General features: G+C 38.2%; 1 protein-coding gene across 1 annotated transcript in view; it reads right to left on the minus strand.

Annotated features, from left to right (window-relative positions):
• LOC139689986 (C3 and PZP-like alpha-2-macroglobulin domain-containing protein 8) overlaps nucleotides 1–19,652 on the minus strand; it is a 224,310-nt gene extending 204,658 nt beyond the window's left edge. Inside the window, exon 1 of the mRNA XM_071587150.1 lies at nucleotides 19,606–19,652. Within this exon, the coding sequence (XP_071443251.1) occupies nucleotides 19,606–19,612 (7 nt within the window). The 5' untranslated portion in view covers nucleotides 19,613–19,652. The remainder of the gene's footprint in view (nucleotides 1–19,605) is intronic.
• Nucleotides 19,653–22,358: the final 2,706 nt, after the last annotated feature.

Consider the following 22,358-nt stretch of genomic DNA (forward strand, 5'->3'; position numbering starts at 1 on the left):
TAGAAGGCTTAAGATATTTATAGATCTTAGAAAAGCTTTTGACGAAGTAGATCACAAGAAATTGCTAAAAAAATTATGCTGGTTAGGAGTTTGTGGACCCATCCACCTTTGGTTTTCTATTTATTCAAAAGATAGAAAGTCAGTCACTAAAATAAAAAAGGTATGCAGTGAAGAACATGAGATAGAATTAGGTGTATTACAAGGATCTATTCTTAGCCCTTTAGTATTATATATATATATGTATATATATATATATATATATATATATATATATATACATATATATATGTCATATATATATATATATATATATATATATATATATATATGTCATATACATATATCGATGTATAGGGAGCTAACAGCAGCTATTAAGGGCATAGACCTTGCCTTAAATAATATCATTATATATGGGTATATGATAATAATCTCGTTATCAAAGAGAAAAAATCCAAAGTCATGTTTGTGAAACACAAAACCTCTGACATCAAAGGTATTCCATTACAGATTCATTCATATTACTGCCTACATTGTCCATTTAATAACTGTAATTACCCCGTGCTGGACAAGTAAGAAATGTAATTACTTTGGGGTAATCATTGATCAAAATATTAGCTATGGTGGGCATATTTTAAAAATAAAAGACAAATTAAATTATCCTTTGTCAAGTTCAGCATATGACTAGCTTTGTAAGTTTGAATGTCATCAAGATAGTGTATTTTGCAGAGGTTGAGAGTATTTTGGTATAACAGTCTGGGGATCCACTGGTTCTACAAAAATCGATACACTGAAAAATAAACAGCAAAAAATCCTCGTAAAAATGCCTTAGGCTAGATAAAAAAACAAATATTTTAGATGGAATAAATGTCTTACAAAAATGATTATGTAGCTTCCTAAATGCAATATTACGCCATCATTTTATTATGTGAAAATGTAAGAGCTAGGCTTAAATAAGTGGTTTGCGTAGGAAATTAATACGGATAGGGGATACATGATTCAATGGTGATATATGAAAGGTACTTATTGTTTAAAAGGATGAAGTTAAACAGAAATTTGACTGAATTTAACTGAAATGGCTTGACAATGGTTTTCATTTTTCAAAGAGAGTAGCGGTAAGATTAGAAAATTTGCTGGCAATAACTGCGGCAATTAGTATTTTTCAAGAAGGGGTACGATTAAGAAGAAATAAGACAATGAAATAAGCTGCGAGGATATCATAAATTACATAGTCACTAAATGCCATAGAAATTGCATACGCACATCTCACTTGTCTTATTATAAGAAAAAATAATTCTCAATTGCTATGAGTCACCTAACGGGAAATTATAACTAAATATGACATAACTGAATATAACAATCTGTTATTTTTGCTGCCAATTTTAAGGAAAATGATATTTTATGGGCATGATTTGTTGTGCTTATCGATATATAATTCAACGTATTTGCATTAAAATCCTTGGGAAAGATAATCTTCCGTCCGCTGATAAGTACGAGTATATTCTAGTATAGAAGTAGGAGAAAATTTTTTTTGCGATTTTTCATGTACATCTATGGAACAAAAAAGAAAATAAAAATTAAGAAATAGCCATTAACACTTATAGAACGTCTGAAAAGTGAAAAAAACATCTAAAAATAATGAATGCAAAAACATTACCGATTTAACTGATATCATATAAGATCTCGCCATCTATTATATTTATTAATATTCTCGAAGTTGAGCGTGATGAAGATTTGTTGATAGGAGATATCATTGCACATTTCCTTATATTAAGTTTCTATTTTAAAGTGTACAAAAGAGGGCAGAATTGGTACACTATATGTACAGGAAGGTGGAAGCACTATTAGTAAGCAAGAAGGGAAACTCCGTGCACACAATCTACATTTCATCAGGAGAATAATTGTTGAATCAGAATGAGTTCAAGAGGAATGAAAAGAATACTCAGAGAATCTTTTTTAAATATGTTAGGCCATAAACCTTAGAAATTAAGGGCCCAATTTTAAAATGATGCGCATTCTCTGGAAAAATAGATTTGTTGATCGTACTTGTACAAAGCTTAAAATTCTTCAAAATACTCTCCCCCTGCCTCAATACACTAGCGGAGACGTGTCTTCCATACCTGGAAGTCATCCTGAAACTCTTCGACGGGAAAGTCTTTCAGAAAAGCCCTTTTTTTTCTTTCCTCATTCTTTTTTCATGGTTTTGGATGTTTTCCACTATCTTCCAATGTTTTCCTTTCAGCTCTCTCTTCAGTCGGGGAAACAAAAAAAGTGTCATGGAGCCAAGTCGCGATTGTAACGGGACTGGGGGATCACCAGGACTAAGATTGTAACGGGACTGGGGGGTGGTACTCCGGGCCAGGAAGTTCGTAACGATGAAGGACGTGTGGCTCGGGTTATTGTCATGGTGGAGCTTTGATGGCAGCCCTCACGCGCGCGACCCAGCGTTTAAATCTCTTGACCACCTCCCGGTAAAAGGCAGAGTTAAGAGATTCTCCCTGCGGTACAAACTCAAAATAGACGATTCCTCGGACGTCAAAGACGGCAATGAGTATCGTTTTGATGCGAGACATGCTCATTCGCGCTTTCTTGGCGCGCTTTATTTTGTGCGCCACTCGCTACTCTGCCTTTTCGATTCTAGGTAGTACTCGAACATCCAGGATTCGTTTCCGGTTACGACAGAGTCAAGAAAGTCTGCCTCATTTTGAATAAAACCAGCGCGAAACTCGAAGTTCTTTCTGGTCTCCTGTCAACACTTTCGGCACAAGCTTGGTGCAGACCTTGCGCATTTCCAGATCCTCGGTCACTATCACATATCTTGCAAATGTGGACATGTATAGGGTATCAACAATTTTCTGGATGCCCAATTGACGGTCTGAACGTAAAAATTCGCGCGCAAGATTCACGCTTTCGTCGGTTCTGGCCATTGTTGGGCGTCCAGGATGGGGTTCGTCTGCGACCTCCTCCTGGCCCTCCTTGAACGCCTTGTGTCACCTCCCGGACTACGACCTTGAAATGCAGCCGTCCTTGAAGGCCTATTGAAGTATTTGGAATGTTTCGGTTGCATTCTTTCCAAGCTGCATAGAAAACTTGATGGCGTATTGCTGTTCAAACGAACGTTCCATCGCGCTGTGCTACAAATTTGAAAAACACACTTCACGCGGAGGCACGTATTTCCGCTCAGACTGTTTGGAACAAACTAGCAACCAGATATGTTGGAAGTGCAGATGCCCCACCACATTTACAAACCAGTTTTACCGTGCTGTCATGGATATTTGCGTCACAGTAAAATCATACGCATTACTTTCATGATTGCCTATGTAGGACGTAAATGGGGATAGATTAGGCTCAGGCATAGTTGCTTCCCGGATTGAAAACGAATTAAGAGAAATGATATGAAATAAGGCGGCGTGGGTAGACAGCATTTCCACGGAACTACTTAGGGGATTAGTGCGTAAAGCGTTAAAGAAAGAGATTTTATGGATGAAAGGAAAATAATAATTCATAGCTCATAATGAATGAGGAATTTGGCCGGAAGATTATGTCAGATCAGTCTTAATTTCATCACATGGACGTCACAGTCTTAACTTTATCCGCGTGGGGACTAGAGAATAATAAAGTTGATTTTGCACGCGGCTTAAGGGGTACTTATGATCATTAATAAAAGGATATAGAGGAGAATAAATGATCCTTTAGGCATATATGGGTTCAGTAAAAGAAAAGTTACGCGATATACCATTGCAAAATGAGGTCACTAATAGAATAGAATAACACAGGAGCACAGGGGAGCACAATCAGGATGCAGTTATTTATATCGTATTCTTTAAGAAGTTGTTCAATGGTATTGGGGTGGTTAAAATATTTAATACATTGCATAAAATTGAATCAGATTGGAGGGACATGCGACTTATCCACAATCTGTTTGTCTCCACTTGCTCAGGAGTGAGGTGAGGATGAAGAATCGAGAAGGGCAGTGTTAAGAAGAGGCGTAAGGCCCGAATTCTCATTATTACCCCCTATTTTTAATGAATATGTGAAGGAAATCATTAAAGAAGTTTGGGAATAACTGGATGCAGGAGTGAAAGTCAATGGGCAATTGATAAAATCAGTAATATTTGCATGTTATCAATATTTAGCTAGCCTGTCAGTCTTGGGGTTCAGAGCATTACGTAGCGAATGAGAAAACCAGGGTGACATGTAATGATGTAAATAAATGTACACAAGACAGAGATAATGGAGATTTCGAGAAAGAGGAAGGCTAAGTATGCTACATATTAAACTAGAAGGGCGAAAACTAGAGCAAATGGAAGAGTTTTACTACCACAGAAATATTTTTGACCCGAATTGTCAAAGTAGTTGACACATAAGATGAAGTATTACTGTAGGCAAAGAAGATTTCGCAGGGAGGAGGGAGTCGATGATAGGGAAGCTGGGTAAGGATATTTAGAAAAGATTTGTCAGAACTTTGATTTGGAGCCAATATGGAGTGTGGTTTTGTATAGAGCAGAAAGATTTTAGTGAAAGCAAGACGATAAGCATATATTGGAAACTATTGAATTGCTGATGTGGAAAAGGATGGAAAAGTGAAATGGACAGAAAGGAGAAGAAACGGTGAGGTACTAGTCACAGTAAAGAAGCAGAGGGGATTGATGACGAGAGTGCAAAGGAGGCCGGAAAAGCACTTGCAGAGCATTTTGATTGGCAACGGTATGTTGAAGATTGTGATACAGGGGAGTACGCCAAGGAAATATGGAGTGAGTAGGCGAATGATTGGTGTGTTGGATGTAATAAAGGAAGGAAGGAAATATGCGGAATTAAAGAAGGTTTTAATTTAGATTCAGAAATCAAATAGTGCTTTGCTAGGAGAGGCAAAGAAATTTATCGTCCGATGCTATTAAGCTCAACTATCCGACTAAGCAACTGTTTATGACACATTTTAAATGATAGAATACAAATACTAAATACAATTTATTATTCAGTAAATAGAGGTCCACATTTCCATCAGCAAAATTTGTTGTATATAAAATCTCCATTCAATTTCATTCATTCAATTATTTGATTCTATATTTGTAACACTTAATTTACCAATTAAACAGACACAAGCTTTGAGAGTAGTCTTTCGTGATATCTAATTGAACCGGCGTAAAAGCATTCTTTTATCCTAGGAAACGAGCAAAATTGATCATTTTAATACTTAAAACGCTCTTCAGAATTACTGATAAGTGCTGGCATTTTGAAGAGGCATAAATGTGTGCAGGAGAATGAAATCTGAAGTTTATTTCGAGGCCAAATTACTGCTTAAATTAAAAATATAAATATATTCCTGGATATTAAAAAAAATAACGTACTACTTCTAAATCCTGATAATATGGTGGAAGCATAACTCAGAAGCTAAAAGATTTCATTGCAGAAACGAGCTTGTAATTAAAACCTTTTTAATAGGACTTTTTGCAACGCGATTACCCACATAAAACGTTGCCCAGGTGATGAGGTGGTACACGTTTGAACGGGCATCATTACTTGAAAATTAATGAAATGTATTTTAATTAAAGCTATAAGTTTGCATTCCCGCGTAGTTTTATCAGGCCCAATAATGTTGAGTTTTTTTATTTAATTTTTTTGAGTTATTTTATCCCAAATTTGTCAAAAAAAATATTTTCATCCTCCTTGAAGACGAAAAATATTGCATGCATTTTTTGAGTATTTTTGATGACAGCACTTTGTAAAACAAAAGGATAATTGCATTCCTTATCAATGCAATTGTTTCCCATATATTAAATTAGACTTCCAGAAATACATACGTATGTACCTATTTATAGAATATTAACTTCAATTGTTGTATGAAAGTTCAATTTCATCACTACCTACACTAATAGGGACATCATTGAAAAAAGGACCTTCATGAGCGATGGCATGGTAGATTAATCATTCTAATTCTGGTATATGTCGTTGCGTATGCCCTCTTTACCATTTACAGTGCATTGATTAGACTCACCAATGCCGAAAAGGAAAGTTGAGAATTGGAATTGAAAGGATCTGTGTGTTTTAAATGGGATAATTGACAGTCTATTCGATTCATTAAAAAGACTTTCCACGAGGGAAATTTCCATCCTCATCTCTCTCTCTCTCTTCTCCCTTGAGACATCTCGTGGCGGTCTCCGGTTCAGGAGTTCGTTAACCAAAAGTCTGTCTACGAAGAGGATGATGAATACCCTTCGACTGATATGCCGAAAATTTGAAAACTCATGAACTAGCGATTACTCACTAGGGGTGTCAAAGCGGAGATAGAGGCGGGGACGACGTGATTGAACAACCAGGGAGGGAGGGAGAGGCAGTGCGGTAGCATTAGTTCGAGGGATCGGGGAGAGGAGTAACGGACATGGGGGATTCCGTAGTACGGACTGCTGCCAGGTGATTCCCAGGCGTTCATATTTGGGGCGTGTGATTGTGTCAGCATGGAAGGTCCCGCTATACGCTCCGAAAGGTTATTTCTAAAGGCAAAATGAAATTGGTGCTACTTCATGCTGATCCCTATATCGATGACCTTCCACGCATTCACTCAAAAGAGATTAAATAACAGTATTCATTCGGAATACAATATATGCAAACAATAGTAGCATTTTTAACTAGAGATGAATAAATTTTCGCTCATGAATATTTCTAATAACTCATTTGCTGTGGCCACTATTTCTTTATGATCAAATAAAAAAGGTTAACATTTTCTTAATTATATAAGGAAATATATTTTCAAAACTTCAAAAACTTAATTTTACATGGATTTTCTTGAATAAAGATAATTGAATATATTATTTATGAAATAGTATTCATGAATATTCTGATTAAAATATAAATATATTTACAAATACCCATACGTGAACAGAAAACTAGAATGGCCCGTGGATAAAACTGAGATACTCTACTTTTCCAATTTTTGAGAGCTAAATTAAAAGCCAATTGTTTAAATATTCTATAGGATTCTTTATGCTGATTTGGGTTAGTTAAATACACGCATACCAACAAGGCTTCACTTAATATTATTCATTATATTGCGTTTTTACAAATTACCAGCAATTTGATGTTAGTTCTTATGAAGGTTAAGTCTTATCGAACCATTTACCCCAAGTAACTGACATTAGAGCAGGAAAAACATATATTCTCGCGTATTGATGGCGATTTGCAACCTTCAGGCTGACGGAAATCGGTTTACTGCATATCTAACTATCGTGGCAGGGAATTTATTTTTTTATTTGATAACCTTGCCTTGGCATGTAATTATATATGACGCATTTATGCCTGCTAAACTACTCTCAAAGACATGAATAGTCAAGGCGTAAGAGGAAAGAGTTTACGGGACTCACGTGAATAATTTCTCGCTTGAAAAATGGGAAATGTTGCAAGCCTGGTATCATGAATCGCATGAATGCAATGGAAAGCATCGAGGTGCATTATTGGCGCGAGAGGGCGGGAGAGAGAAAGAGAAACCGTCAGACCTAGGGGTGTGGGCGAGTATGTGCTTTTTTTAATGCATCCGCATCAGTTTGCATGAATGCGCCAAACCGCATCGGAGGCGAGCGCGTGAGCGAGGAGTAACTGAAACACAACCCTCTCCCACGTGCCGAGAGAAATAAAAAGGAAAAACGTAAGACCTGAGCTCCCTTCACCGTCTTTTTCCGTCGGTAGATAAAGAGATGGAGATTGCGAGGAATGTAGCCGTAGGAGAGCGGGTAAAGGGACAGAGAGAGAGAGAGGGTGGATGGGACGGCGGTGGGTGGGTGGAGAGGGAGAAAATAAAATGTATGAAGCGGAGGGAAATAAATAGACGCGGGATGAAAGGAGATGAATATGAAAATTTTAAAACGAGGGACGCGGGGCCATAAACGTGCGCTCGCGAGCTCCATCCTACCTCCCATCCCGGCCTTTTTCATTCATCCTCCCACTCTCCACCACATATTCCCAACCTATGCGCTCACTCTACTATACGCCAAACATCCGGTGAATTCCTCTCGTGTGTTTTCCTTTCGCCCTCTGCCGCGTGCGGGGCGAAGATTGTGCGCGAGCGAGAGGCGAACGTGTTGCATCATTGACAGTGGCTTCGGGTACGAGTACCGGCGAAGGTGAAATTATAGCCGGAGAGTGAGAGAGAGGAATAGGAGCGCAACGTTTTACCTTTTATTTTCGTGATATCCGGCAGGCCAAAGCAGAAGAAATTATGTTCTTGACGAAAGAGAGAGAGAATGAAATTCTTACCTGTAATAACTGACCTCCCGATCAGGACATTTTGGTTTTTAGTACGGTGATGCCATTTATAATTTGTGATTCAGACGGAAAAAACTCTCGCAAGTTTATGACATGATTTAAAAAAAAAAGGTTTTAGAGAATACCAGGTGACATACAGGACCAAAACGTCTTTTCCGCATGTAAATGGCATTGGGAATAGGCAAATTTTTCTTTTAATGAAACAAGGTTTTTATTTTGCTTAATTTAATGGGCTATGCCTATACCCTATTCCAAACTCTCTAATTTAAAACTCTATATTCCAGTAACCTTTTCTTTTACATCCAATTTTATATTGAAATAAATTGAATTTGTGGATGACTATTACATATTAATACTTAAAATGTTATGCTATTAACTCTTCATTACGGTTTACACATAGTTAAATATGATTTTTGCAATTTTATTCCAACATTTATAAAAATAAAAAGCAGGAAGATATTTTACCACTAATTGCATCATTTAAAACTATTTTTTTATTTTTTTTCCCTGCCTTACCTCCTTTTCTTAGCTTTATTTCTTCTGAATTCCTCCATGAATAAAAATGGTCTATACTTTTCTTGCCTTCTTAAAATTTCTCACAGCAACCCTTTTTCCTCCCTCATTTTTGAATGTTTTCCTTTCCCGCAATTACTTTTTCGATCTTCTACACCCACAGTTTAATCTACCCCAACCAATTCCTGCTCCAATCTACCGATATAACTTACCACAGCGGCCAAGTTTCCGCACCGTAAAAAACTACGCTCCCTCTAAAATCTTTAGCTGAAATTTCCGATCATCCATCCTCAATGTCTTTCTATTCAACTACGTTTTCTTTGTAAAAGCTTTTTTCCACATTTTCGTCTTCTTATGTCCCGACCTCTTTGAACATCCTGATCAAAAATATTTTCAAGATAGCTTATCTTGATCCCCCACTTGCTCTAAATTTTGTCCCCCTAATTTAGCGTTTAACTTAACCGTCCCTTTAAGCCTAATCATAGCTTTTATTTTTTAAAATTTTAACCGTTTGTTACAAAAATGGGTTTAGAATCAATACCACTAAAAAGAAAATTATTCTCATATGTTTATCAAATTGATTATCTAATGACTTCATAAATGATAGCATATCTTTGACTGGCTGGCTAACTAAAGGTAGCTCTAATTTAATGAACTCTCTTTCACTTTCATTGCAGCCTCCAGCTCTTCAAGTATTATTTTACCATTTCCTCCACGTATAAGTTGAAAATTGCGGTCGATGGGCGACATATCTGTCTCACTCCTCTTCCTAACCCTACTTTCACGTACTCTGGTTTTTGCTCTCCTATTATAGCCCTTAATGTAACTTCAATTTTTCTCGATTATATTATAGACGTATTAAATTGATTCTTTCATTGATTCCATTACTATCTTACAGATATAAAGATGAACTCAGCAGTGCTTAAAAGTCCTTGACTGACTGGCTAACTGTTGATCTGACTCAGCTGACCGGCTAAATATATAACTATTGATCATCCAAATATCTGGATTTTTACGAATTCGTCACCAACTCTTATTCATGTTTATTTCATGCTGTTTTTTTATATTTCCTCATCGTGTACATTGAAAAGCACAAAAGATAATTAACGGCATAGTCTAATTCCCGTTCCTAACATAGCCTGTTCAACAGTCCTCCTGCCAGACGCACCTGAGCAGTCTGAGGTATGTTTAGGTTGTGGATGTCGCCCAATCCTCAAATCTACTTTTTTTCCTCGTGTATTTTTAATAAATGAAAACCAATTTACACTATCAGGCTGGAATCTAAAAAGATAGAAACAACAATTCTGATTATACTCTATATTTCTATTAGTAATCTCATTACCGCTATGTTGTCAGTCTTACGTCTCCCCTTCTTGAAACTACTGATCCATCCCTCAGTAATTATTTACCACGCTATCGATTTTTTCGTCAACGATTCTAAGTACTACCCTAGATGTGCGCTAAATGAAACTTTTTCCCTTATAGTGCCAGCATGCAGATGCTTTTATGTTATATTTGGATAAAACTAATCCTGATCAAACGATGTATTTACTATCCCCTTATTGTTTCACATGAGATATAAAACGTTTTCCTGAACCTTTAAGTCGTTCTGTTGTGATTCAACCTATTTTTGATTTTATTTCCTATAGTGACTTTTCTATATCGCAGTCTAGTATGTCTGGAACTAGGTTGTCTTCATATCATCATATTCTTTTTCTATGTAAACCTCTTGAACAAATATCTTTAAAATATAGCTATTTTTTCCATTTCTACGAAATATTTCTGGGTGGATTAATAATTTTTCTACCGTATATTTAATTGTTTGCACTGATTTTCCCTTTTTCCTTACTGACAGACCTTCAAATTTCCTTTAGGGTGCGCCCTTTTGCTGTGATCTCCATATCTTTGCATTATTTATTCCCCCGCGTTTCTTTTTCCTGTTAGTTTCACGCATCGGTATATTATTTATGCCATTGTTCTGCCTTCGACCTAATTCATTGTTTACATCACTCCATTACTTTTTCTCCTTTTTCCTCAAGTCATACAATCTGTAATTCATTGATTTCTTTTCCATTATCTATAACGTTCGTTTCTTTCGTGGCTTTTGCCTTCCCTTGTTTGAGATACTCCCTCTCTATATAATCTCTCCCTCCCTCTCTAGATAATCTTTATTCTACTGACCCGTATTCCTGTTCTCACTCATTAATTTTTCGAGCTCTTCCTAGTACCCTTTCCTTTTGGTTCCGGTTACAGATATATCGAATATTTATCCAGTCTAAAATATTTTCTGTCATGATCAAAACTCCATCCTCTTTTACGAAGACTTTTCAACAGTAATGGAATAGTTTAAGATGATGGCAGTTAAAAAGTAATGCACAGAGCACTTATTGCTCAATTGCTAATCCAAATTTAAATAAGCAGCAATTCTCTCATGTACCTATTCATGAGATCCTAAAGCATGCAGTCCTCAACTCTCATCAAATCAATTTTATGCAAGGTCTATGAACATCTGATTATCATTTCAATAATTGATTATCTCAATTACCATACCCTGCACTTAAAAAATCATCAAGAGTCCCAGTATGGTACCTTTCATGAATCCCTAAGCGACGTTTTGATCACGATATCTTTCTTTGAAGTGAATTCAATTTTTATCATGCCCAATATTTCTGGAGAAAAATGAAACGGGTTCTCAAAGCAAGTGATTAATGAAATTGCGCAGCTTTTGCATTTAAATCATATGTAGATGCACAAATATTATTGGCGATTTCTTGCACGTTTCGTTTTAGTTTGTGCGTGCTTTAACGTGGTTACTTTAATTTTTTGACAGTTGCCTCGCAGCAATTTTGCCAAATTAAACCATGTGAATGAATTCACTACCGTAATTAAAATATGAATGCTTCGGTTAAATAATGAGTACGAAATGGAACCGGAACGTTTGTTGCCGAAAGAGGTTTGTATTGTATTCGTAAAAGTAAAGAAAATAAATTTGAGTAAAACAGAACAATTTTAACGCCAAATATTTATCAAACAAATATGAATAGCAATTACGGATTCATAGAATACATGTATTCGATTCTGTTTCAACATACTCTTTTGGAGGAAAAATATCGTTATTACGCAGAATATCTAACAAAAAATTATAAATGAGAGATATAGATTGTAAAGCAGACGGTTTGACCCATCACTTTTGTGAGACTACCTCGATTAATTCGAGGTATCAACAGAGTAAAAATGTTGTATCTGCGCCAAGACTGGTGGTCAGTGATCCTTTAGTGATCACCTGACGTAGATGCGTGTGATACTCAAACTACATAATGTTGATCCTACCAAAAACCTGCAATGTGAATATTAATACCCGGCTGATGTGTAAAAAACTTGAAGAGCGATTATTTTGGAAATATACTGACGAAATGTATTTTTTAATAATAGGTAAACCAGTATTCTTAGTAAAAAATGGGGCTGAAAAGTTAAAAAAATAGTATTTTTTATCCGATTCCGTGACTGACTCCATATAGGATATTGAAAAGTGTCATTAGGTCAAATACTATTCTAGTCCTAATGGGCAGTTCGTTTAAGACTTTTCATTCCTTTCTCACTAAATATACATTACATTTGATGATTAGTTGTATCGCCAACAACACATAAGGTCCGTCGTAATATTTCACCCTAATTTACCTTCCGTTCGTTTCCCCTGCTCTCTCTTTCTCCTGATGTTCGGCTGCTTCTTACCACACTTTGCCCAACTCATTAACCTCCTTCCCCCACTCTCACTGCGACTGCTCTTCCCATCCATCACTCTCTTTTTCTGCATTCACCAAAACTTTCTTCCATCCATTTCTCTTGCTAACCGCCATCACATCCCTGCAATGATGCCACTCCGCACCTCCTCTCTTCTCGCCTATCCCGCGCTTCTTTTCTGCTACATAGACAAACTTTGGCCCTGTTGCGGCTGTAATTTCCATAGATTATACAAGCATAATTGCTATAATGGTATCATCATTGCTATCATATTGTGGCGCACAGCATTTCATTTGACCCCCAGCATAATTTACAAATCGCCAAATATGCCTTTGCACCAAGTTTCAAATGCGCATTGAGATTTATTAAGGGACTGGCTGTAAAAATTGGGGAAAAGAATGTGAAATATGGTTCAAAGCCTTTTGAAAATAGCATATATTTGAACCCTTTTATGTCATAAGAATTAACCTGCCATTATATCCTAGCTGGCTAGTTTTATGCAACAGTTGACTATTTCTGCAACATTGAGGAGGATGAAGATATCGAAAAGAACATGAGAAATTACATTTTTACATTTCTAAGAAGATGGATTAATGCTGCTGATTTTTTAGCTGTGAAATGAAATATTTTAAAAGTTTGTGTGTCGATAGCATGTATTTTTTTCACGCTTAAATAGTCCGAAATAAGAAAAGACAGAAAATTTCAAAATTGGTTTTTACTGCAATTAATTTGCTGAATATATAGTAATTCAGTAATTTTTTTATGTAGCAACCAAAATTATTAGAGTTTGAATGTTGTCAATAATAATCTTTCATATCTTCCTGTATATATTATTAGCAAAATAGTTTCAGGCGGGCAAAAAAGAACTTTCAGAGGCAAGTATTAAAAGCAGCCATATGCCTCTCACCCCCTACGCTCTTTTTCATCCACCATCCGACATGCCGTGCGCCCGGAGTTCGCATCTCCTTCTCATGTCCAACCAGGGACCATCCCTTCCCTCCCCCCCTCTCTCTCTTTCTAAGCCCTTTCGTCCCCCCCCCCGAGTTTTTTCATGTTTCCTTGAAGCGCACTCAATGTACGTCGAGGTTCCTCCTTCCGTCCGCGCATATTCCTTCTCTCATCCGGGAACTCGTCCAGGGTCGAGCAGACCATATTTCCCGACTGCGCACCTTTACAACCTGAATACTTTCGCGTAAGGGTATGCATGGGGGCAAAGGGGAGACCTTTCATAAGCATGAGCACACTGGCCACAACACAAACTACACGGTCCTCCCACCTCTCTCTCCCGCACACACACCTACGCACGCACACTTGCACTCACACCCCAAGCAACCTCGCCACCTTTCGTGGTACCGCTCCCGTACTCACAATCCCCTCACCCTCCCAACATCGCACTCCCGTAAACATCCCATCCCCCCCTCTCCCTATATTCGCCTCCATACCACCCTCCCCCTCCCACACACACACACACACACACACACACACACACACACACACACACACACACACACACACACACACACACACACACACACACACACACACACACACACACACACACGCTAACACGACCCTCTCTCCCTTTAACGCCGCCACCACGCCCGGCGGCTTGTTTATCTTGCGGGAAAGCGGAAGTGCGTCACGGTGTGGTTTCCATGCCCAACCCTATTTACGCCCTCCCCGCCGCATTATACCTTTCTCTCCTCCTGCCACCGCGCCGACATCGTTCCCGCACGACTTTCCCACCAACCGAGAAGAGTATGGCGGATGGGCGAGGGGGCGGGAAGAGGGTGAGAGAACCAACAAAACAGGCGGGGGACGGGGGCCCCTCACCCTTTCCCACTCGCCGCACCCTCTCCCTCCTCTGCCCCTACCCCATCCCCTCCGACCTTTTTCGCCAATCTTACTCCTCCTTCCCACTGACGCTTTCCTCCGACATCGACCTCGTCAGGCTTGCGTCCCTTCATCCCGCGGCAACAACTAGGATTCTTGTCTTTCTCTCCTCCCCCATTCAAAAAACATGGATACCTTTGCTCTCCAACCTCCCCACATCTCTCTCTCTCTCCCTCTATCTCTCTTGCCCTATAACCTTTTACTCCCAACGTGGATCTCCCCCACCGTTGCATTCCTTAGACGAACCCTTCACCCACTTTGCATGGTTCCGACGAATTCCAGAATTCCGCCCTATCCTCCTTTATCCCTACTTCCCATCGCGGCATACTCTCCTGCCTCCCACATGCCATCATTACTGACTGGTTTGTGCTACGTTTAGATGGCGATGTTCTACGAATTAAAATTATAGATTTAAACGGGATAAAGCCTAATCAGTGAAGAGCTTCCGAATTGAATTCAAAGGTTTTATATCAGTCCGTGTATCGGTTTTCTCCCATTGCTCAAACACAGAAACTAGGATATCCACTGACCTTTGGACTAAGGTATTAAAAATTCAATTTATAAAATTACTATCGTCTAAAATAAATAAAATCCTCTAGTGTTTACTGCTTAGAATTTTTATAAAATATTATGTGATCATTTTAAAGAATTAAGTATATCCAGGTATTAAGCATCGTGGGTGAAAAATGGCGTCTTGCTCAATCCACAGGATATATGGTGGTTAGCTAACATGCTCAACAACTTTTCTATTTACTTGAATTTATAGGGTATTAACCAACGAAAAGCTAAGATTTGATGAGAGTAATCAATTACCATCCTGCTTGGAATGTTCAATGTATTCTATTTAGCTCTTTTGCGTCACTCGTGATGTTTTGTACGGAGTCCGAAAATACTCCCAAAATATACTTCATAACAAACATGTTGTAAACATAACGGCTCTCTGGTTTTCTTAGGTGTTCTGTTAATTAAATCATTAAAAAACTCTAACTTGAGATGTGAAATGGTGAACCATTAAAATTCAATGATCATAGTACAATTCCTAATATTTTACTTGCATTTCTCTTACGTTACCGATGTGATCCGCGTCCGCTAATGATACACATTTCTTTTAAACACCATTAAAATTTTGGTGTGCAAAAAATGAATGAAAATAAAATTAAGAATATATGGGTTTACATTCAATAAAAATTATTTTTTTTTCATATGATTTCACTTACGCTGCATTGAAAAAGGTAAATTGATTTCCATACCTGAAACTACTCATCACGTGAAACAAATGCGAAAGCCCAGCCTTCTCAGCGTCTAGAAAAATAATCCTAGGTTTCCGGAGGAATATATGGATGACTATCGAATGTAAAAATTTCTGATTTAAAAAAACACTTGTGAAATTTGCGATCATCTTTTCGCAGTTTTCTAATTCAAATGATATAAACCCATTTGGAGAAACATTGAGTGGGTAGTGAAAATTAAATACTCTCCCATATTATCTCCGAAATTTGATTAATATTCTTAGGTCGATTTTGTTCTAGGTGGAAGATATTGCACCCAAAATAATAAACGGAAATAAGTACATAATTCATAGCTTAACTGATAAAACGTTATTCCAACTCCATTAAGCTATACATTCTGTTTATCTGTATCTTAGGAGAAGGTTTTTTACTTCCCTTAATTTGCACCGTTATTGCTAAGGATTAAATTGAAGTGTGCGAATAGAAGCTTGGGACTTGGTGTGGAAACCTACCTCCAGAATAAATGACAATTCCTCTCTTTCGGGGCTTATCAATTCGCGTAGCTGTATTACTATGCAACGTTTTCATTGTTGCTTTGACAAAAACGTTTCTCAAATTAACTTCGCGCTTTACGAGGGAGAGCTATTTTAGATATTTGTGGGGAATGAGCAAAAATTGACCTATTTTGTACTGGGTAAAAATTAAAGTTCCAGAAAGAATGCGACATAAACGACCCATTGAACCTATCTCAATCCAGCACACAACCATATATTTTTTACCCAACGACGTACTCCACGCCTCAGCCACATTTGCTCTCACCTTCGCTCGTGGTCTTTTCTCTCCCCTTCCTTCTATCTTGTATAGCGCGCTGATCCTCTCGAACCTGCGACGCATCTTTATCCCAAAGCTGTCGCTATCTCTCACTCTCTTCCTTACCTCCACTAAGTCCCTCCTTAAATCTCCATTTGAGGCGTATGAGCCGCGTACCCCTTCTCTTTATCTCTCGCCGTCTGGTTTCTGCTCTCCCCTAACCTCCTACTCCGTCTCTCCCTTCCAAACCTCCTCGTTGTCACCTTTCATCCTCTTTCCGCCGTTCTTTAATCCATTCCCTCTCTTGCAATCTCACCCCCTCTTTGCTCACCGCCCACTTGCTCTCTCGTGCTGTTAATTCCCGGTCGTCACGCACTCCTACCAGAGGGAGGACTTTGGAATCGCTATCAACGGATCTTTCAACGAGTGTGGAAGGCTGCGAATTCGGCGAAGACTTCTCCCACCTCCTCGTCTCGAAATCCATTCAATCCTCACTTCTATTCGCGCTAATACCTCTCCACTGATTCTCTCCCTTTTATTTTTTCGTCAAAGGCTCCTTCCATGGAACCGTATAGTGTAGAATAAGTGTGCAAACAACCAACTTAATGGTCTGGGAGTATTTAGTTTAGAGCACATAATACTTGCGTCTTGTTAAGCCTTCTTAATGCAACCTGGTTTCTAGTACGACGATCTCTTGTACATGGATCAGGTGGTATTTGGGGGAAAATATGTGACGGCCGTGTAAAAGGTGCGGTCGCTATACTGACAGGACAAAATGCAAGGAAAAAAATTATGTCTTCCATGGGGGTGTTAGGCTATCCAAAAGGATTGGTTGTTGGTTATTCGTAAAGCTATGAAATTATAATGATGAGTGCGTAAACGCATGCATTTTTATTTTATGTAGAGATTAAGAAAAATCAAATAATAAATGGATATTTTGAATATATTTTACACAATTATAAATATGCGGCATTGAGGTTTACGTATTTTTAGCATATGATGGGAAGTGGTCTTTCAGCTGGTAGATTGCTGAGCTACTGGACGGAGGGCCTGGGTTCAATTCAACTTTTGGTGACCTCACATAGGTTACGGTTGACCTCACCCAGGATTTTTCGGTTACCAGAATTTCCTGGGAAACCACAGGAGGTACGATAAAGGAAAAGGAGCTGGCCCCTCTATCTCGATTCGTCAATTTCACATGACATTGGGCTTAGCGTTTGATAAGCTCTTTCCTTTGCCTATCTAACCAACCTTTTGGTAGATAACCGTGCTTGATTGGTAGCACATCACACAAATTAGTAATGAGATTCAATACAAAGAAATTAAATGCCAAAAGTTTCAATACCAAGTCGACTAGTAAATTGAGGTGAGGAAGGGCGCATAATAATAACATGAATAGCAACAGTTAATTGATATTCGGCAGAGTAGCCAGTTTTTATGTGCAAAATTAGTTTGTTTATTCTGGAAAGGACATAATATTAGGACGTAAAATGCAGGTAGTAGTAGTATTTATGGAAGGCAATCGACAGCTAAGGTCATTTGCGTCTACAGGGATGGACAGGATTAAGGATGAAGGGTGGAGATAAACCCGGCGTCGGCATCAGCCTACTCCGGATGAAAGGCACCAGAGGCTACGCAGTTTAACGTCCCATCCGACGGACGTCGTACTCACTCAAAGTGCTCTCAACAGAGAACCTCAAGTAAGGATCAGGAAAAAACTGAAAAATATTTGATATTTCCAGGATTTGAACCCGGGCCCTGTCGGTGGGATGCCACCACCCCATCCCGATCATTCTAAAATATGCCTATATACTTTTTATTTTATATTATTAGGTTTAATGCTTTTGAAGACAGTAGAGATTTTTGCATCGAGACGATTAGAAAACCATCAATTATTACCTTCGTTACTGAGCTTGTTTGTGCCTAATTAAATAAAATATTCAAGTTATACACCAATTTTTTAAGATGCCAGTGAAATGACTAAACGGGTCTATTCATTGAATTAGATCTACAGTGTGATCCATTGAATTCAACAATATAATGGGAGGGTATAACGCGTTGCGGATTCAAATGCATACTAATCTAGGCCAAACAATCTTCTCAGCCCTCGAGGAATTCTGGACCTATTTAGACGGTTTTCGCAATAAACCATTTTTTTAATTGGTTGGCGGCAAACCGCTTATCTTCAGGCTGAAAAATTGCTGAATGATTACTTCTTAGATAAATACTGGAAACTACACGTTGAATCACGTGCCATTAATTTATATTGAGGATCGGAAAGTTCAAAGAGAATGAGTGGATTTAATGGCGTAATTAACACAATTGAATCGCAATAGCACATATAGCGGTGGTTGATGTATTAAAACCTAACCTTTGGCCCGCAGTTTTTTAGAACTAATATTATTCTTCGGTCGTATTTGTAAGTATGTATCTGATATTAAAGGCCAAAGCTTATCTCTTTGAAATAATTTTAGAACTCAATGATAATAGTTTGTGAATACGAATTTAAAATCATGGAAACAGTGTCAATCATTTCTACAAATGCATAAATAACGTTGCGAAATATTGTTTAACTCTTGAAATTTAGAATTTACGTTTTTAGTAGCTCAAACTTTTATTTAATTTTTATAAACTTGCTGATTAAAAGAAGTTGAGAATAATAGTGATAATAATATGAAACTTAAGGTATATTATGCTTTAGAAGAGAATATTTGATGACTATTGTACGTATCTATATTGAATTGTAAGAAAGAATTCAATGAAATAAAATAAATTCAATTATTGTCCGAAACATTATATTTTTGCTGGCTATTTTGTGTTGGCGTATTGCGCTTGATTAGCAAAATGATCGAGTGGTATCTTGATCATGGATTCAAATGATGAAATACGAATTTGATACCCCATTAATGTGATGTTAAATTGGTTAAGTTAAAAACCTATTAAACATTTTTATGAAATGCTGGTTACAAGTAAAACTAGGAATATTCAACGGCTACTGTAATGGTTTCATTTATATCAAAATGAAACTGCTACTGCTGTTTTCAGCAGTAGCTAATGCGTCTCGTATAACTCATCGAAGGTTTCTTAAGGCAATGCTCTTCCTTTTAGGAAAAACGTTTTATCAGTCCGAAAATAAATTGACGAAATCTTTGGATCTTTCACTTACCGTACATCTTTTTCGTGACCTCCGCCAGCACTTGGTGTTGCTGCTGTTGTCCCTTATGCGTCCGTGGGTGTGCTCCATTGGCCGTATTAAGTTGCAGGAGACGCACTGTTACGTTGACCGGAGCGCTGATCTGCGCCCAGGGGCCAGGGGGTGTGGGGGAGGTGGTGTTGTCGGATGAATACCCACTGTGCGGCGGAACTCCTTTATGTATCGTCACGAGCACAGCTGTGGGTTTCCCCGGCACCGCCACCTTCGGGGAAATCACGGATAGACCCCTGCGGGAAGAAGACGGTAGGATATTGAGGCAATTCGAATGGAAATTGGGCATTCCAGGAGAAAATTTGGGAATGCGTACAGTCATTTTTGCTCGGGTTTTAGCCGTTTGGTTAAAAAATTTGCTTCCTTATATTGATATATTGAATTTCACGCAGTAGATGATCTAACGATGAAGAGATTAGCACTTTCTAATATTTAGGAGTAGAACGGATTTCATTAGTTCGCTGAGATTTTTCAATTATTGTGATTAATATTTATTTCATCAAATTATTTTGTGATATAACGTACTTGTAAAAATTACTCACCTGAAATGGATGATAAACCTCTCACAGGAAGCAGTTTTTAAAGAGTTTTATGAAGTCTTATATCTACCATATTAAAAGGTTTGTGTATTACAATATTCTTTTAGTGCATATTCATACTTCGAAAAAACAACGGATTAGGCCTGATTTCTGTGATTTTCTCAAAATCCCTGTCATCATCACAAAGCCTTCCTTGAAAATTATGCCTCTGAATATTTGGCTATGATTTAGTTTTTCACATTTATCCAGGTTCCTATTTGACAAGATTTTTCCCACGTGTAACTTATCTACCTTTGTACGACTAATACCTTTGCCTTTTCCTCGCTTATTCAAAGCACGACGAGTTGATAATGGTTTTAAAATAACAATATACAACGAGTGCATTACGGGCTTATTTTCTCATTTCGGATTCCTCCAGCAAGGGACTTGACGCCGTGCATCTTAATTTCTTGTAAGATGGGACTGCTGCAGAGGCCGTAAATGAACTCTCTTTCTCCCTCCCTCTTTACCTCGCTATAAGCTTGTAAAAAGCGTTAATTTGCTTCCTCTTTCCCATTTCTGCTCGTCCACACCGCTGTACGATAAATGAGCTGCTCAGCGCTACCCATTCCTCGCTGAAAACCCAAAGTCTGCCTCTTTGCCATTTTCCCCCTAACCTTCGCTCCCACTCTCCATAATTCCCCATCCCCTCGCCTCTACTCCATCGCAGTGCAGTAATCCTTCCGATGCATTAATTACTTACCCCCTTTCCTCCTCACTCCCGCTAAACCCCGTGCACCACCCCTCGGCCTCTCTCACACACTCTCCTTTTTGGGGTTCTCCTGGAGAAATATCTTGCAGGTATTCGTAATCAAATTTTCACGTCGCGTTGAAACATTTCATGCATGCCTTATGGCGAGTGCAGCGAGAAAATGTGGTTGGAGGGGAACGAAGGGGCGAGGGTCTGTTTCTAACCTTTCCCAGCAGCTTCCGCAAGCAGACTAGGGGAGGCCGTGGGTCGCGTGGCGGGGAATTCGTTATCTTCAACTAGAGGCAATGGTATCGCAATTTGAAAGGGAACGGGTATGTTCATAGGGGTGCCTTAACATGAGTAAACAGGTTTGGCCTTCGATATCGGCGGTTCAGTCGATATCTGATAACCAAGCGACTTGCGGTCTGCCCATAGATTTACTCACTTAAATTTATACGACAATAGTGCGTGTATTTACTGATTCGTTTCAAGGGTATAAGAGAATCAATTTAAATGGGGTATTATTACGTGCAGTTTTATTCACAAAAAAAACGAATGCATAAATGTCTCTTCACCTGGCATCAAATGAATTCACGGAGCTTAATGGTAATGAGCAATAAATTAAAATATTAAATTACATATCAGAGCATAAGTAATAAAAAAGGTCACATTTTTAGATATAAGGAAAGAAAGGATAAATTATCATTATTGATAATTTAAAAAAATATTGTTAAATAAAAATATTTCCAACGTATTGACCGCTCATGTTCCTTGTTGGGCAAGCCAGCTAGACGGTTCTGGGTTCCAATGCCTCCTAGAGGAATGAATGGGTCTTTTTCAAGGAGTGGATTTGCTGGCAAGCATGGTTTTACAGTGCATTTCCGTCTTAGTAATCATCCTATCCTTAAAATTCTTCATCACTATAATTTGATTCAAAATTTCTTTTTTGCAGCGCATTGTCAAGACTGAGAAATGAGTTACTCGGCTATATTTTAGAACATCCATCCATTGAAAAAGTTAAAAGAATAAATGTTGTGGCGAAGATTGGAACAACATGGGCGTGAGTGAATGAGTCCAAAGAGTTTTATTACGTTATTCTATGCTGTAAATTTAGCCTTTAAATGTTTCACACAGAATACAAAAGTTTCTCAAAAGATTTAGAATTCGGTTTATTTGGTAAAATTACTTTATCAAATATGCAATGTTTTCCCCTGTTTGAACTAAGCACACTGAATTTCTGAGAAAAGCTTTAACGCTACAACTTCACTATCTAAAATGCTCTAAAAATGTAGTTTACTTTTTCCATAGCTTTGCTAGGACACGAAATTCTTCCAAGAACAATTCGGCGAGCGCGATCTGGGAAGTCGTTTGACTCACCGCATCGACTAACACGCAGCATCCTTGATGACTAGACTGCATACCATTTGTTTCTTCTTATTCATTCG

Source organism: Hetaerina americana, unplaced genomic scaffold (genome assembly GCF_022747635.1).
Source record: "Hetaerina americana unplaced genomic scaffold, ioHetAmer1.1.p SCAF_3, whole genome shotgun sequence".
NCBI lineage: Eukaryota > Metazoa > Arthropoda > Insecta > Odonata > Calopterygidae > Hetaerina > Hetaerina americana.